General features: G+C 35.4%; 1 protein-coding gene across 1 annotated transcript; it reads right to left on the bottom strand.

Moving 5' to 3' along the window:
• Positions 1–2,317: 2,317 nt before the first annotated feature.
• On the bottom strand, positions 2,318–13,156 carry LOC128192774 (sodium- and chloride-dependent glycine transporter 1-like). The gene is made up of 13 exons (XM_052865733.1): positions 12,997–13,156; positions 12,310–12,496; positions 12,056–12,187; positions 9,942–10,287; positions 9,076–9,208; positions 8,833–8,967; positions 8,475–8,703; positions 8,049–8,161; positions 4,819–4,950; positions 4,410–4,509; positions 4,198–4,298; positions 3,732–3,899; positions 2,318–3,162 (listed from the first exon to the last, which is right to left on the bottom strand). Exons 1-13 carry the CDS (start codon positions 13,054–13,056, stop codon positions 2,998–3,000), a joined length of 2,001 nt encoding a protein of 666 aa, XP_052721693.1. The 5' UTR covers positions 13,057–13,156; the 3' UTR covers positions 2,318–2,997.
• Between the last annotated feature and the right edge of the window lie 4,584 nt (positions 13,157–17,740).

The following is a 17,740-nucleotide window of genomic DNA, read 5'->3' as shown; positions in this document are numbered from 1 at the left end:
GTTTTCATTAAGCTTGTTCTCAATATCTTTCATATCGACTGATATAGAACCATTTTAACAAGACCTTGGACTTTCGGTTGGACGTAGCTATCTATTTCTTGCGTGAAAACAAGTTGAAAATAACGAGGTTTCAAGTGAAATATGCACCGATTGCGTAGTCTTAGCTCAAAAGCCAGACAAATCTTGTTGATTTCAAAGAGCAATGGCTGGGTGGCTGACAATGAAATAGACAGGTCTACGTCACATTGCTGTTTGACACATCTACCCAGAGTCCAAGCTATTGGTAAAATGGTTTTAAAAGTGACGACAGAGTTTTCAAATGGAGATTTATAATCCCCCCTTGGAATTTGCAACGTTTGTAAATTAACATAGTAAAGGTATAAAAAATATACAAATGAACCCCCTCCCCCTGGGCAACAAAGACTAAATTAATACTGAAGGTAGTTGGGAGGGAGAGTGGTACGTATCATATATGTATCTTGTCAGGTCCGTTATTTTAGCAGTGTGCGAAAATGCATTCCTTCATATTTTGTTCTATACATCTATAATTTTTCTTTTACAATGGATTTTTCCTTGCATATTTAACTGTTATATACTAATATATCTATCGTATATAAACATTAGGGATGGATTTAATGAGTTTGCTTTTCAGTGACTTTTTATATGACCAATCGATACTTTCAGTAAGAAATGACGTCAGACGTCCAAATCCATAATATATTGATGAATAGTGCATAGATGTAACACACCCCGAGGATTACGGGTTCTGGTTGTTTTTTGTTTTTGTTTTTGGAAACATAATTATACTTTAATAAATCATTTCATTTTTCATAATTAATTGCATTACACATGGTACGGTTTCACAAGTCTCATTTTAATTAGATTGATATATTGGTGTCATTTATTTTTCATGCATAGGTGTCTGCTAGAAAAGGTACACAACTCGGTAAAATTAAAAAAAAAATTGCTATAATAATAATGAAAATAGCATACTAATCAAAGTAGTGTGTTCTGGTATACTTTTTTATTCCAATTAATCATGGTATTATTTATTCGTGTACTTAATAATGTAACTCTGAAATAAATGTTATAAATCTGAATTTAATTTTTTCATTTTGGAAATGGAAGCTCTTAAGGCAACAAAACATTGGATATGTAATATAAAATAAAGAAGAAAAAATAACATATTTTCATCTGGAATATGTTGTAAAATGCATATATTAATTCATTAATTACCTAGATAACTTTCTAAAATACCGACACAAAGTAGATTTAACAGACAAACCTTGGGAAATATTCTGTCTAACTCCCCAAAAATGTGTAAAGTTTATGTAATTTCGTGCAGGGATATATTCGTGTAATTGGTGAAGGGATATATTCGCGTAATTGGTGAAGGGATATATTCGAGTATATTCTCAGATGATCTTGGTTAATTGTAATAAAGGTTTGGTTGAGTTTGGGAATGGTCCTTAACTTCTAAGAATGCAGTTCTGTATAATTCAATTCACTTCCGATTTCTTTTTATGCATTCATTCCGATTTTCTTTTTATGCATACATTGCAAAGAAATTTATAGATATACCTCGAAATAAAATCCTCGCCCTTTTGATTTCGAAGTTGAGTTTGTGTTCTTTTGCAACTAGAAAACCTTTTGCAAATAGGGCGTGCACCATGCAATTTTCATTCAAACAGGTTGTCAGCAGAGTGGTCCATGCGCACGTTATGACGCGATTATTACAAATCAAAACTGAATATTTGCCGGTATATCTACCAAACTATATTCTCCCTTATTTCATTAGGAAAATATAATCACATTCTCTTCGTTTTCATTTAGCTATTCACATAGCCAAATCATGATTTCACCAGTTTTAAATTTGTGGGCCAATTTGTTTGCGTATAAATGTACCAGTACTTCATACAAACATGAACTGCCATAGAACGTATATATTTTATTGTTTAAGTAAATTCCCAAATTAAATGTTTTCCCCTTATAAATTTGAATAGACGAGGATAATAGTTTGGGAAAGCTATAGCGAACCTTATTGAATATATATGAAATCTTTCAAAATTGTTATTGAATGTGGTATAATTTTCAACAATTTTTTAACTGCTTAAAAAACCACAGGGACTTTTTCATTGCTATTAATGATTACATGTATATGGAGGTGTTCACTTATGCAATTTTTTTTAAAAAGAAGTTAGCATAGATTTAATCTAGCACAATTCCTATGTATTTTTATTTTGTGGTGATTGATTACCATTTACCAGCTCAAAGCCAGTAACTTATAAAGTTCCAGTCAATAAAATAAATAAACATCTTAATTTCTAAATTTATTAAAAAATAAAATTAAGAACAATTTAAGTTACATAATACAATTTTTTACCACAGTTAAAAAGATCAAATCAATTTTGAACACATCAAAAACTTTAAAAAGAATATATAAAAGATGTCTTTAAAAAACTTAAAATAAAATGTCATAATTTTTCAGTTAAAAGCGACTAGATTCAAATTTAAAAAATCTGTTAAAAAATTTTTAATTTGAGAATCCTATATACATTTAATTAAAATTGCAGGTATATAATCTCCATTAAAATCACTGTATCTTCACTGAAGACATTTGAAAAATTCGGCAAGGTGAGCAAGTTGGAATTTTCAGTTAGATTTTCCTTTTTTTTACAGTCATAATTAAGTGAAAGCATTTCGGTCTGAGTAGTAGCTAGAAATTGACTCCATAACATCAACAAGCTATTCATAACAATTCAAATATGAGATACAGTACAATAGTTCCCAGACTACATGCTACAATTTCTGGTCCCTGTGATCGTTTGGCGTCACTGCCTTGAGATTCTTTGTATGCATTGAAATGCATTGCTTTCGACAATTATCTTGTCCACCTCCTCCAAAAACGGACCTGCCCAATCTGACACATATCAAATGAGTTCTACACCCTTCAGTTTATCTATTGAAATCTTCTGACACTTTAAAAATCTTCAATCATCATAACTGCTGGCTTACTGACATGTTTTTAGCATCAACCAATGGAGTGCAGACCACAGAATCCAGGGACTCCTGGGAGTTCTGTAGCGACTGTAAATAACGGACGCGGTGTTTCTCCACCGCGGGACCCCAATCATCTGTATGATGGACCAGCTTCTTGATTCGCTGTTAAAAAATTAAATTATTAAAAACACTTCATTAGATGTACATCAAAATTAAAAAAAGAAAAACAATTGAAAACCTGTCAATGTGACAGCAAACCGGGTTTGCTTTTATGTGAACTGTATCCATAATCCATGTCAACCCGTATCCAGTGAAATGGAGTACCCTATATGCAATATTTTGCCAAAAAAAGACTAAGTTCAAAAGCTGGTATTTTTTTCATAAATTATTGGAAATCAAAATCCTAGCAATATGCACACCTCTGATATATGTACAATTGATCTGCAAAAGAACAACTTTATCTTGAAAACTGTAGGAGGAGTTATCCGTACAATGAGGGTACCCTTTTGGCAGCCCCCCACCCACCCGCCCGCCATTTTCACCATTTTAATAACCGGATTTTTCCGTTGGAAAACCCGGTTAAAAATTCTTCATATCTTACATTAAAGCAATGCACTTTTGCCTTTCAAAGATGAAACTATTGGAGAAATTTTAATCCAACTTTTTGTTTAATTCACATAGTAACCCCTTTATAAATCTTGATAAAATAAAATGTGACGATGACAGCTTACTTGTACAAAGCTTCCCTTTTCCCCAAGGATTGCGATGATTGCACACACAGGAACAGGAACAATGGAGGCCAGTCCCAGCATCCAACCAAACACGATGGCGCCATCTGGATACTCGTAGTCACCATATGTCACAGGACTAAGTTGGGTAACACTGAACAGCCAAATAAACTGGAAAAGGAACAAAAATTGTTTATTTTTTAGTTTTCTTGGCAAATAAATAAGTTTTGCATGACAAATCTTGAAGTTAAGTTAACTTAAAACTAACCAAAAATCTATACAGAGCTGAAAGAGTTTTTGCAATCTAACTAATTTAATGAATATAAACAAAAATTTGTCATCCTGAACCGGCTCATCTCTAGTAAATTACGTTTGAAGCAGCAGTTTTCCATCTACATGATAATTACACTAATGAGGTTGTATGTGACCAAGGAGAGAGAATTAGGGAGGGGGAGGTGTGGCAACTCACAGTGATGGTGGCAGGTGTGATATACTTCCAGCAAATCTTCCACCACACACCTGGCTGGTAACCAATCATCAGCTCGATGTCCTTGTAAAATCGGTCAGCACCTGTAGAGGGAAAAATTTCACTGTGAAATTCAAGCCATCGTTAATTTGCACAGACTGACACTCTGAGAGAGAGAGAGAGAGAGAGAGAGAGAGAGAGAGAGAGAGACTTACCATAAATCCAAGCAATAACAACACATTCAGTCAAGGAGAGCAACATCAGAGAGAATGTAGCACAGTACCAATCCATGATCTGGAGCACGTAGATTCCTCCCTATAAAAGTATTTGCACTGACATTGATAACCTGTATAATTTGTAATTTTATTTTAACCAACCCCCCCCCCCCCCAAATTTGATAGCTCAGCAAACTCTTAAGAAAGCAACCAAGCTGGTTAAAAAGAGGCTTATGTGTTATTTTAATTACAGTCCAACAGCCTCACATAAATCTCCCAATGGGTTTCATTATCCTCGGAACATGTAAATGACAAAAATTGCAGATGCCTCATTTTGGAACAAAAAAGCTTTTTTTACCTTTAAATTGAATTTCTACTGAGATAATTATAGTAGTATCCAGTTTCTTACCTCCATGATACAGGGAATTCCCAGCAGAAATTCGATGAAGCAGAAAAATGCTGTGAACAGGACCTTCCTGTTTTTCAGTAGATGTGGAAATTCATCGACAAATGCACTGGTCATGGTCTCAAACATTCCAAACTATTAAATCGAAAGACAATGACAGTACAAGGAAAGAAACTGAGTAGAGTCTGAAAACATGTGGTTGATGAGAAAGAATTCAGGATAGATTCTCTCTAACAATCCTTTTGTTTTAAAAACTTTCATTATTAGATTTTAAAAAGAGAAAAGCAGTTTAATTTTTTATTTTGATGAGTGCTCTTACAAGTTCCAGAATGCAAATTGGTGGCGCCCATGACGCCAGTGAATACTACTTTACAAAATCCTTATTCCTAAAAATCCTGAATTCTTTTTTTTCAAATGAAATCCAAAAATTCCACACACATGTATTTTGCATGAATTTCAGGCAAGACTTAAATGAAGCGATTGGACACCTGTGACCCCTGGGGCTTAGAGAGCGGACAGACAGCCTGAGGGTCAACAGAGCTCCGAATCAGTTCTCATGGCCCCAGCCATCCCAGGGTTCAATGTTTGTCTACTTCCTCTGCAGTTCTTTATCAATTATTGACAAGTTTCCACTGTATTTATGCATTCAATTTTTCATGCTCTTAGAATTTTGTCATTTCTGGATTTTGTACTAACAATATGATAATTCAAACAACTGAAAACAGATAGCACTGCATCAATTGAAAACAGATTTAAGAATAAGGCTTATTAATAGAAGTACAAGACACTGAACCATTTCATAAGATTTCTCAGAGGAAATAAACATTCAATGCATAGTTTTCATAAATCAAGAAAAGAGAGAAGACCAAAATCTTGTAATTTTGGGTTCTTTTTAATATACTATTTTCAATATTAAAATAATGATCTTTAAAAGAATAATGTCATAATAACTGGAAAATTGGAAATGAATACTGTTTGAAAGGTTGGATTTTCACAAAGACCATGCATTGTTTATCATTAATCAGCAAGTACATGTGTGTGAAATAAGAACAAGTCAAAAGATTAAAAGTTCACAAGTGACATTTATTAAATGTTGAAATTGGTTTAACCATTACTTTGAAGAATATTGGGTATTTACAAATTAGAAATAGAAATCTTGTGAACTTTGTGCTTAATTAAACCTACAATGAAATTCAAAGTGTGTTAAACCTTAGTATATGCCTTTAATGCATAAGCCATTTTAGATTTGCTGAAGTTCTCTACCAAATCAGTACGAAAATTAACATATATAGACACCATTTTATGTCCCTCAAACCAAATCTCTTTAATATGATAGAGTTAAAAACAAAATCCCAGCCACTAGTCAAAAGCTTTGTAATTAATTCCTTATGCATACCAGGCATAACAAATATTATTTGGGCTGTTGAAACAAATATTGTCTATTTATCACAGTATGGGACCAGGGTTACCGTGGTGATACAAAGATGTGTTGATCACATGGTCTCCCAGCACCACATTCCCACACTTCCTGGACAAAAAAGAAACATAGCATACAAGCATTTCAAAGTGTCTCACCAAATTCACTTCAATGCTCATAGCCCAAGGGTTTGGTTGTTTTCTAAGAGTATCTTGTTTTACATTCCCACCCCAATATTCCCAGTATTTTTTCTGAATTTGTCCACAGTGGGCCACCCCCTACATGGATGTGTTAGTCATTCTATGACTCAGATGTGGGAAATATTCTTGAAGGGAAGAAATTTTGAAGAAAGTAGATAAAATTCTCAATTACTTTACTGTGTATTTGTGGAACACTGTAAAGAAGCAGCTATGATAGCTAATATATAAAACAAAACTTTCACTGATGTTAAATTAGCCTGGAATGGGAAGCATTTTAAATTAATAAAATTGTCACATCTGAGAAAAACAACCCATCCCTGTTCTAATCTCAGCTTCAACTTACATAAATCTAACAACCACCCATTCATCAAAAATCACAAAACAGTCTTGTACACATTGACGGACTTTTAAAAATAAGTATAACCTCAGCTGCCACTACTCTCATTACTCTCCAAATTTGTGGAAAAAGAATTGATACATTGTATATGTCAACATATAGTCCATAAGCAAAAAAAACTACTTCTAAAGTCAATGGTGACCAGTAATTTTATTTGTTCATGTCTGCTGTCAAATTCCGACTATAATATGTAATCTGGCTGTCCATGGTAAAAATAATTTGTCATCATATCAGTTAATGTCACTTGGCATGTAAAATTAAATCTATAACTCATTAAGATAGCTTCACTCTCTCCTCACTCTCCCATTAAAAAAACTAAACTTTACCTGTGTACCTTGCTACAGCAAGACTATTCTAGATAATAAAGATAGTTCATTATGTCAAGACAATGTTAAGATTAAAACTAAAGACTCATAAATATGTTGTTCAATCAAATAAAATTCTGTTGTTCAATTAAATAAAATTCAGAGTTATTCCCCTTGTGATGCGCTTCCCATCTAAATTGATTTGCAGAAAAAAACTGTCTCCTTAAGAACTAAACAACATATTTATGAGTCATACATAACTATTCATTACCAAATCATTTTATTTTTCATAAAGAACATAAATGATTATTTAAATGATGGATGATTAATGAAGGATGTAAAACGATCTGCAAACACCATGAAAACTATGAAAGACGGTGAAAACAGGTGTGCAAGCTTCCATCACAGTTCATTTAGAGGAACCAATAGAAAATTCGACTGAAGTTTTTATCAATTATGTTATAGGTCTTCAAGTTATCAATTTCAATATCCTTTACAAACCCCTCAAGTTTGAACATTTTACTGCGATTATCACAACATCCTCTTTCTTTACTTGCACTCCTGTCTTAATTCTGTTAGAGGCGTATGTGTCCACAGAGAGCCTGAAATGGCTTCTTGTGAACCAAGATTTTGGATTAGGAAAGAATGGTGACACACGCGTCAAATTTAGATAATGATGAAATCATAGTATCTTTATTCATCTTATTTGATTGAGCTCTCACATACAGTATTTCAAGTATCCTTGATCGTTAACAATAATCAACATTATGCATCAAGATCAAACTAGAATGTTTCTCTTGTCCCTCCATTTAGTTTATATTCTGTAGATTATTTTTCATCTTCATCAAACGAGTGTGTCATCATTTGAAGGCATATTTTGTTTTAAGTACACATGCACCAGAACAACATCATACCTGGCTGTCCAGACCGATTGTGAACAACATCAGGAAGAAGAGAACCGCCCACAATGGGGAGATGGGGAGCCTGGCCACTGCCTCGGGGTATGCCACGAAGGTCAGTCCAGGACCTAGAAACATACAGTAATATAAATAAAATCTTCAAATAATGCTAATGTTTGAACAACCATGTGCATACTAGAAGTAAACATCAAATGAATTAGTTTTTAGATTTGTAATTTGCCATAGCTGTAGACTTCATAAAATAGCATTTATTCAGGTCACAGTGAATTTCCCAAAATACAAATTGTTGCTCTTCTTCCGTGTAAAACTCTACTAAAGGAAATCTCTACTTTCAAATCAGATAAAGCTGAAGTCAGTGACAAAATATGTACGATTGCCAACAAAATTAAAATCTGCATGAAAACAATCAATGAGAGGTACCCTGAGTGACAACGTTCTTGATGTCAATGCCCGTCTCGTGTGACATGAATCCTAACACAGAGAAGATGACCAGCCCGGCAAACACACTGGTGCCACAGTTAATCAGGGGGACAATCATAGCGTCACGGTAACAGTTGTTGTTGAATTTGTTGTAGCTGGCCATGGTGATCAGACCGCCCCACGCCATTCCCACCGAGTAGAAAATCTGGACCGCTGCATCCCCCCAAACCTAGAGATGTTCAGATAAACAATCAGACGTTGAGATAAACAATTGTTTTAGATATGATTTTGATATCATGAATATCTGATGGATCATGTAAATTTTGATCAATATCTACTGCACTGTAGTGTCACAAACCTTGAATGTCAGGAGTTTTTCCCACTCAGGCACCAGATAGAAGTAAATCCCTGCCCCTGCCCCGGGGAGAGTGACACCACGGATAAGAAGAATAGTCAGAACCAAGTAGGGGAAAGTGGCTGTCACATATACAACCTACAGAGGTCATTCACATGTTAAAATTCAATCAACAAAGAAATAATATTCACGAGTGCATTTATCCAGTTCAAAAATGTTTTTATGTATATTAAGGGCTTCACTTACCCTTCCTGAGGATTTAATTCCTTTACATAAGCAGAGAAATACAACAATCCATGCTATGGCCAGACAAATTAATAGTTCCCAGCGAATAGTGCCCAAATCCTCTATCCCATCAGTGATTTGTAAAACTTCATTCCTTAAACAAGTCAAATATGATATCTGTATAATGATCAATTCATTTTCAGCAACACCAATATTCAAATAAAGACATCAACATACAATACTTTCTATTTACCAACAGAATGTGTTTTTTGTTTATTCTTTCTTAATGATAACTTTTTATTAATACTGAAAAAATGGTAAAAGATATAACTACAGTACCGATCAGACCCAACCTAACACCAGAGTAAACCCCAACTAATCCCCTGGTTTACTTTTTGGGTTTACTTTTTGAAAATTTGGGTCCACTCGGGTTTTACTTTGGGTTTACTTTGAAATTGCTTTTGAGGTCAACTGTATGCACTGAAGTGTGAAGCAGACTAGTATTTTGTCTTACCATCCTACTGCCTGTAATTCCTACCCTTTGTATATTCCAAATACACAGTTAGTGTCTGCTTTCAGGGGTATACTTCTGACTGGGTTTACTCTCTGTGTCCACTCTGGGTTTACTCCGAGTTCTCTCTAGTAAACCCGAAGTAAACCCAGAAAGTAAACCCAGGGTTTAGTTCGGGTTTACTTTCTGTTAGGATGGGTCTGATCAGTACTGTTTAACAATCTTTTAATGACATGACCCAGTTACTCTGAATTCCTTTTCTTAAAAAATTCTTATAACTGTTACATTTTATACACAAAAGAGACAATGAAATAGGAGTGTGTTTGCTTGAGAGATGAACACTCTTTTAAATAAAATACTGAAAGGGGCTCCTTACTGCCAAAATTCTTCACTAGCTGTGACCTTGTTTGTCAAGTTGACCAAATCGGATTTAGAGGTATTACTTGCTCCCCCAACAAAAGCCACCGTTACATCAGAGAGGTTGAGGAGACTTGTCGTATTTATGTTGTATCCAATCGTCCCATTGGCTGTGGCATTGTCCGCTTGGGTCAGATTAATTTCCCCGCGGATGTAGCACTTTTCCGTGTTCCAGGGATTGCCACAAGTGCTCCATGGTAACACTGCTTTGAAGGAGTGGTACAGGAAGTAAATGGTCCATGTTATGATGATGTTGTAGTACACACACACAATACCAGAGATTATGATCATGCCATAGCCCACACCTGAAATAAAGCAAATAAAAAATCATGTTTTTCCCTACTTCTTGATGTACATAAACAATTTATAGTAGAGATATCGTATTTCTAATCATACAAATGAACTTCTAACTTGAACAGACTTATTTCTAGACATATATTACTACAATTATTGTGATATTCTCTTTTCATCTGTGACCAAAATTTGTTTTCTGCAATAAAACACATTTGTCTCTTAAAGGTAAACTGAGTTGCGTTTCAAATGTGTAGATATGTATTGATTAATCAGCACAAAGTCGGTAAGGTTAGCAATGGTTTAATGATACTATAATTCTATGTTCAAACACTAACCGGTAATCTTAGATATTGGTATGTAATTACTCAATACTGACTATATGAAAGAGAAAAAAAAACTACGGTTTATCCTACAATCATGATCCAAAGAGCTCATACCCACCCACCCCCATTTATAATCATAATCAGAGAAAATTAGGATTGGGGCACTTGGAAACAGTTCTTTAAATTTTATTAATGCTAATCTAGTTTAAGGTAAAATGTCATTTAGGGACATGCATTCAAATTTGAAAGATTCAAACATTTCAAATTTTTAAAAATGTATATCAACATCGATCTTTTCAACTTATTTGTTACAAATCATTCACTCCATAAGGACATTTTATTTTTAGAGGAAACTAGATTTAAAAGGTTTTGTAAAATGGTTATTTATAAGGCTTCCTATTTTACAATTTGTATGCAATGTTTCAATATAAATATCTTTGTAGTCTGTTAAATAATTTCCTTCTTTGATCCACCTAAACATCAAATCTGTGGGAGGGTGAGTGTGTTAATTTCCCCTTCAAATTCTATTTGTTTAAATCTCTTCAATTATGCATGTGAGTATATCCCCAACTTCCTCAGTTTTATCTGATTGTGACTCTGCATGCTAATTTGTTGGTATTTTCATCCCCCCTTTAATTCTGGGAAAAAACCCAATCTTTATAACACAAAGCAAGCAGCTTCTGATAGTCTTTTACAACTCTCTTGACGCAAAGCTCTAAAATTAGACTCCCATTAACTAATAATAGCATTATAGAAGGTCAACAGAAGTCCATTCCAACCAATGAGCAGTTTTTATTCATCATCTCCCTCCCTCCATAAACTGACCTGACACTTATGTTACCCAACACTTTGTGCTAACCTAGGGGGTCAGTAAATAATTTCCCCGGGAGTGTTTCTCCTTGTCCAAAGGCAATTATTTGACAGTTATTATGCAGGTTCAGGAGTGAGATAATTAATTCCCCTGGTGGGAGACTGGCTGGCTACCTATCCTACCAGTCAGCCCTGACAGCTGACATCTACCACCTAATGGGAGAATGGGTCCCCTGTAATATTTGTTGTTTTATATTATAGCATTAACTCTACCTTTTGTAAAATATTCATTCAGAATGTTTTTGGAAATTCATAACTTTTGGCCTTTAAATTATTGTAAAGTAGCTTGGCTAACCATGGAATAGTGCCAATAACTGTTTGGGAGTATTGATCTCTGTCTTTCATATCAAGGAGATCAACAAAGAATTATTTACTAGCTACTGTAAGATTGGTACTGTACTACAAGCACTAATATTCAGAGGCTTTACCCTTTAACCTTGCAAACATGCATGAACTCAGTAAAAATGGAGAGAAACTTTTCCACGAATCTCACCTTTAATTTAATCTCTCAGTGAGGTTTAACATATCACATAAAAACCAGTCTGGCTACGCAGCCCAGAGGCTTGATGCAAAAGAGATTACTAACCCTTGAAGAGTGGTGAAATTTTCCAAACAGTAATTGGGCTCAGACTGGCAAACTGTCCATAACTGATCTCTAAGAAGAACAATGGAACCCCACACAGAAACAGGAAGATCACATAGGGGATCAAAAAGGCACCTGGAAATAGATCAGAAATGTATGATTAAGAAAAGAGCACATAAGATAAATAAACTTTACTCCCCTTATATTCCAAATAATTAAACATATTTTTAAGCACTGAGATATAATTGTTTTCTTACCTCCTCCACTTTGATAACACAGATAGGGAAACCTCCATATATTGCCAAGCCCCACGGCAAACCCAACGCAAGACAATAGGAAGTCCAAACGGCCAGACCAATTTCCTCGACCCACATTTTCATCCCCACTCTCTAAACTACTCTGACTGCTACCAGCTGAAGAAGATTCCGTTTCCTCCAATGCTAGCTGTGAAGGAGTTTATACATGTCATGATTTCATAAATGTCTTTTTAAAATTACATTTCATAAATTCTTTTTATGCCCATCCCAACCACCCCCCTCCTAAATCGCCTTAACTGCATGGTTGATTCATATCAAGATTAGGCATATCAAATGGTGTCTGTAAAATACTTCATGGATACAAGAGAATATTTATTGATCCACTTGCACCAAGCATAGCACATAAAATTTAATGTTAAAGACCACGTTACGCAAAACACTGCAGATATCTTCTATGCTAAATTCTATAGGTACTACTTGTAACGATATTGTCAGCGAGGCGAATTAAACAACTGTAAATCTGTAAATTGTAAGAAAATACTCCTTTAAAAAACCAATATCGAATAAATTATCGTAATGAGGGAATATTTTCAGACTATACAAGAAAAAAAGATGCCCAGAAAAAATCGATAAATCATCATCATCATCAGCAAAAATTGTATGCATTAAAACAAACTAAACACGAACCTCTTTTTCTTTTAGATACTCCTGATTACCCGTAAATACATTTTTCTCTGAAACACTCATTATTATTTTTCAGTTTAAAGGAGCGCCAAGAAACACGTGTGCTTTCCTTCCTCGCTCACCAACTATGGTTCAACGAAATCGATCTCCTTTATTCACTCTCCGGGAAAATTTCCGCTACGTCACAGACTTTGAGAGCACGTGTGCGAGTGTGAGGTATTAAACATGTAGAATTGTACATTTTTATTTATAATAATTAAATGGCAGTACTATACAACATTTTTTTTGTATCTGTGAATTCATGTGCGAATCTCAGAAAAGATTGCCCGGGGGGGGGGGGGGGGTATTTTTTCTTTCGAGTATACACTGAATATAAGTAGTGGACAGGGTGAAAACATGGATATATCCGTCTATATAAATACTTGGAGGAATAAGGGAGTTAGTATTTTGATAAATTAATTTTATTTCAGATGTACAAAAAAAAAAAAATAAATAAAAAGAAGAAATTACAAATGTATATTGAACATGAAGCAATTTAATGTGATCTGACATCTTCGCTAGCTAAGGGTGACGATTCTATTCAGAATAGAAAAACATAGAATAGAGAAACACCGTGGATCGTCACCCTTGGCTAGCGAAGATGGTGATCTGATTGCATGACCATATTACACGCAGTGTTGTAAATATGCCAGAGACTTACTAATTTCTTCTACCTTATATCATTATGTCTCCATCTCTACTATACAAAAATTTACATCTTGAAGTATTAATTGTCAAATGACAATTGTTTTATTAAGACAAAAGATCTTGCGTTTTTACCACATTATATCTTTTAGACTTAAGCATCATGACACGTTGCAATAACATATCTCAGTCACCTCACTGCTATGGAATTTTTTCTCCTGCCTCCCCTTCACTGGTTAAACTGTATAACTCGCATTGTTGCGAAAAATGATTCTATTGGCACCTCACTGCTAGAAAATTTACTTAAGTATATCCACCTCAGAGCTAGGGAATTACCTTTATTACAATATTCCATAGCTCTGTATCAACCTTACTGCTTAGTTAACCTCTGTTACCTCATTGCTACTGCTAGTGAATGAACCTGTCTCTAATCTCCTCATGGCTAGAACTATTAATATGAACCCCTCTGTCTTTATCTATAATGGATTGAAAATAAACCCCCCATCTTCACCCCATGGCTAGAAAATGAACCTCATCTTCACATCATCAAGGATAGCTCTGTATCCACCTTACTGCTAGAGTTAGCCACTGTTACCTCAGTGTCTCCCCTGTCTCCACCTAATGGCTAGAGAATGAACCTCCATCGTCAGAATGAACCTCCATTTTCACCTTATGGCTAGAGAATGAACATTAATCTTCACCTCATGGCTAGAGAATGAACTTCCATCTACAGTTCATAGCTAGAGAATGAACCTCACTCTTCACCTCATAGCGAGAAATTGAACCTCCATCCTCACCTCATGACTAGAGAATGAAACTCCATCATCAGAATGAATCTCCATTTTTACCTTATGGCTAGAGAATGAACATAAATCTTCACCTCATAGCTAGAGAATGAACCCCACTCTTCACCTCATGGCTAGAGAATGAAATTCCATCTACACCTCATAGCTAGAGAATGAACCTCCATCCTCACCTCATGACTAGAGAATAAACCTCAATTTACACCCTTCACCTTATGGGTAAAATATGAAGCTCACTCTTAACCTCATGGTTAGTGAATGAACCTCCATCATCAGAATGAACCTCGATTTTCAAATTATGGCTAGAGAATGAAATTCCATCTACACCTCATAGCTAGAGAATGAACCCCCATCCTCACCTCATGACTAGAGAATGAACCTCCATCGTCAGAATGAACCTCCATTTTCATCTTATGGCTGGAGAATGAACATTGATCTTCACCTCATGGCTAGAGAATGAACCCCACTCTTCACCTCATGGCTAGAGTCTAAGAGAATGAAATTCCATCTACACCTCATAGCTAGAGAATGAACCTCCATCCTCACCTCATGACAAGAGAATGAACCTCCATCATCAGAATGAACCTGCAATTACACCTTAAAGCTAGAGCATGAACATTAATCTTCACCTCATGGTTAGAGAATGAACCTCCATCCTTACCTGATGGCTAGAGAATGAACCTCACTCTTCACCTCGTAGCTATAAAATGAACCACTATCCTTGCCTCATGACTAGAGAATGAACTTCCATTTACACCCTTCACCTTATGGGTAAAAATATGAAGCTCACTCTTAACCTCATGGTTAGAGAATGAACCTCCATCTTCAGAATGAACCTCCATTTTCACCTTATGGCTAGAGAATGAACATTAATCTTCATCTCATAGCTAGAGAATGAAACTCACTCTTCACCTCATCGCTATAAAATGAACCTCACCATTTTCACCTTATGGCTAGAGAATGAACATAAATCTTTTTCTCATGGTTAAAGAATGAACCTCACTCTTCACCTCATGCTAGAGAATGAACTTCATAGCTAGAGAATGAACCTCCATCCTCACCTCATGACTAGAGAATGATCCTCCATCACCAGAATGAACCTCCATTTTCACCTTATAGCTAGAGAATGAACATAAATCTTCACCTCATGGTTAGAGAATGAACCTCCATCCTCACCCAATGACTAGAGAGTGAACCTCCATCCTCACCTCATGACTAGAGAAAGAACCTCCATCGTCAGAATGAACCTCCATTTTCACCTTATGGCTAGAGAATTAACATTAATCTTCACCTCATGGCTAGAGAATAAACTTCCATCCTTACCTGATGGCTAGAGAATGAACCTCTATCTTTCTATCTTCACTTCATTTCTAGAAACTTAACTTTATCTCATGGCTAGTGAATGAACAATCTTCATCTCATAAATTTTGAGAATGAACCTCCATCCTCACCTCATTGCTATAGAAGGGGCCTGCATCTTCATCTAACGACTAGTGAATGAACCTCTATCTTTAACATATGGCTAGAGAATGAACCTTCATCTTTACCTCATGGCCAAAATATTAAAACCTCTGTCTTCATCTCATGGCTAGAGAATGAACATTCATCTTTACCTCATGGCCAAAATATAAAAACCTCCGTCTTCATCTCATGGCTATAAAATAAACCCGTCTTCACCTTATGGCTAGAGTCAATGAACCATGGTTTTTTTTACTCATGGAGAGAGGGAAAATGAACCTTTGTTCTCCACCTCATGGCTGGAAAATAATCCTTTGTTTTCATTTCATGGTTCTAGCTGTTTACATCTCATTGCTAGAGGATAACCTCTGGATATACCTTGCTTTTAGAGAGTTACTATCTATTATCTCAGTGGTGCTGCTATTGTATGACCCTAACTTCAATCCCATGTAGCTAAAGAATGATCCTCTGTCTTTATGTCATGCCTAGAGAATGAAACTCTGTCTACACCACACCTAAATAGATTATCAACATCTCTCTCCATCTCACAGTTGGTAAAACATGACACTAAATACGTTTAATTCTTCCTTTATATCTTCCTACAAGGAGAAAACCTCCAACTTTTCATTGCTGCTCTAACAATTTATGACTTTTCCTTTATTTTAATGCATCTTGAGAGCACAAAGCTTAGTTGTCATAGGCGATAACCCAAATTTCGCTGGTGTAAGCACCGCTGTGGTCATTTTGGTGTTATGAGCTGTGACCTGAGACAAGGCAATTCATCTGAGTGAGTAGTATATTGTCTCAGTCCACCCAGCTGAAATTGACTACCGGCTTACACTGGGAGTTAACCTGCGATGGACTGGTGTCCCATCCAGGGGGAGTCATGCAGTTATACTCTCATCTGCTTAGCACAAAGGAAACCAGTGATAAAGCACCAGCCTTAAGTTCCTTCATGTTTTACTCTTTTATAACTTAATCAATGCATCTTGAATAGTACATTTTAATTTACCAAGCATTTTCTCCCTAGTAATGAAACTTTTGACTTCTTATATCACATTTTCAGTGTACCAAACTCATCACCTTAGTTATAATGATATACCATAGTGATCCTATGTAAACAGAGGTCTTATAAAATTTAATACAGTTCATTTCAAGTTATTCTTGGGTATCATTAAACCTCAGTTACACCACACATGAAACCTCTAGCTGTTCCAACTCCTCAAAGGCAAGGTATCGACAACAAATGGAGCTGAAATGAAGAAGTACAACTGTTACCCAAGTGAGTGTTAAGACCCACAGGCCTCTTTTAAATGACTGTATAAATCAAGTTTGCCTTATTAAAGCAAAGCAACCTAGATCATTCTGCTACGCCATTTGTTGACCTAAAGATGAACTTATTGATTTGTTTTATTAAATTGCCTGAATGACTCATGGATTGAATGCCTCAATGAACTTAAGCTGGAAAATGATGGGTTTTTTTGTTTATTTGTGTATATACATGCATCTGTATAGCTATATAGTATAAAAATTGCAATCACCTATTTTTGTATGATGTACATGTACAAGAGTAATTATTTACATTATTCATTCGACAACACTTTATACATATATGTATCAACAAACACAAAATTGAAATTAAAAACCCCCAGAACTGTCTTATTTCCTCAAGTGAACATCCTTTTTTCAGTTAATGCATTAAAACCTGGGTTAATTCCAAACTGAGGCTCTTGACCTGCAACCAAAGTTCAGTGGTGGCAGAAGGGTAAGGAACTTATGTCTGTAAGCAACAGGTGCCTGTA

This window comes from Crassostrea angulata, chromosome 7 (genome assembly GCF_025612915.1).
Source record: "Crassostrea angulata isolate pt1a10 chromosome 7, ASM2561291v2, whole genome shotgun sequence".
Lineage (NCBI taxonomy): Eukaryota > Metazoa > Mollusca > Bivalvia > Ostreida > Ostreidae > Magallana > Magallana angulata.
The sequence above is the reverse complement of the archived record's forward strand: the minus strand, read 5'-3'. Positions and strand labels throughout refer to the sequence as shown.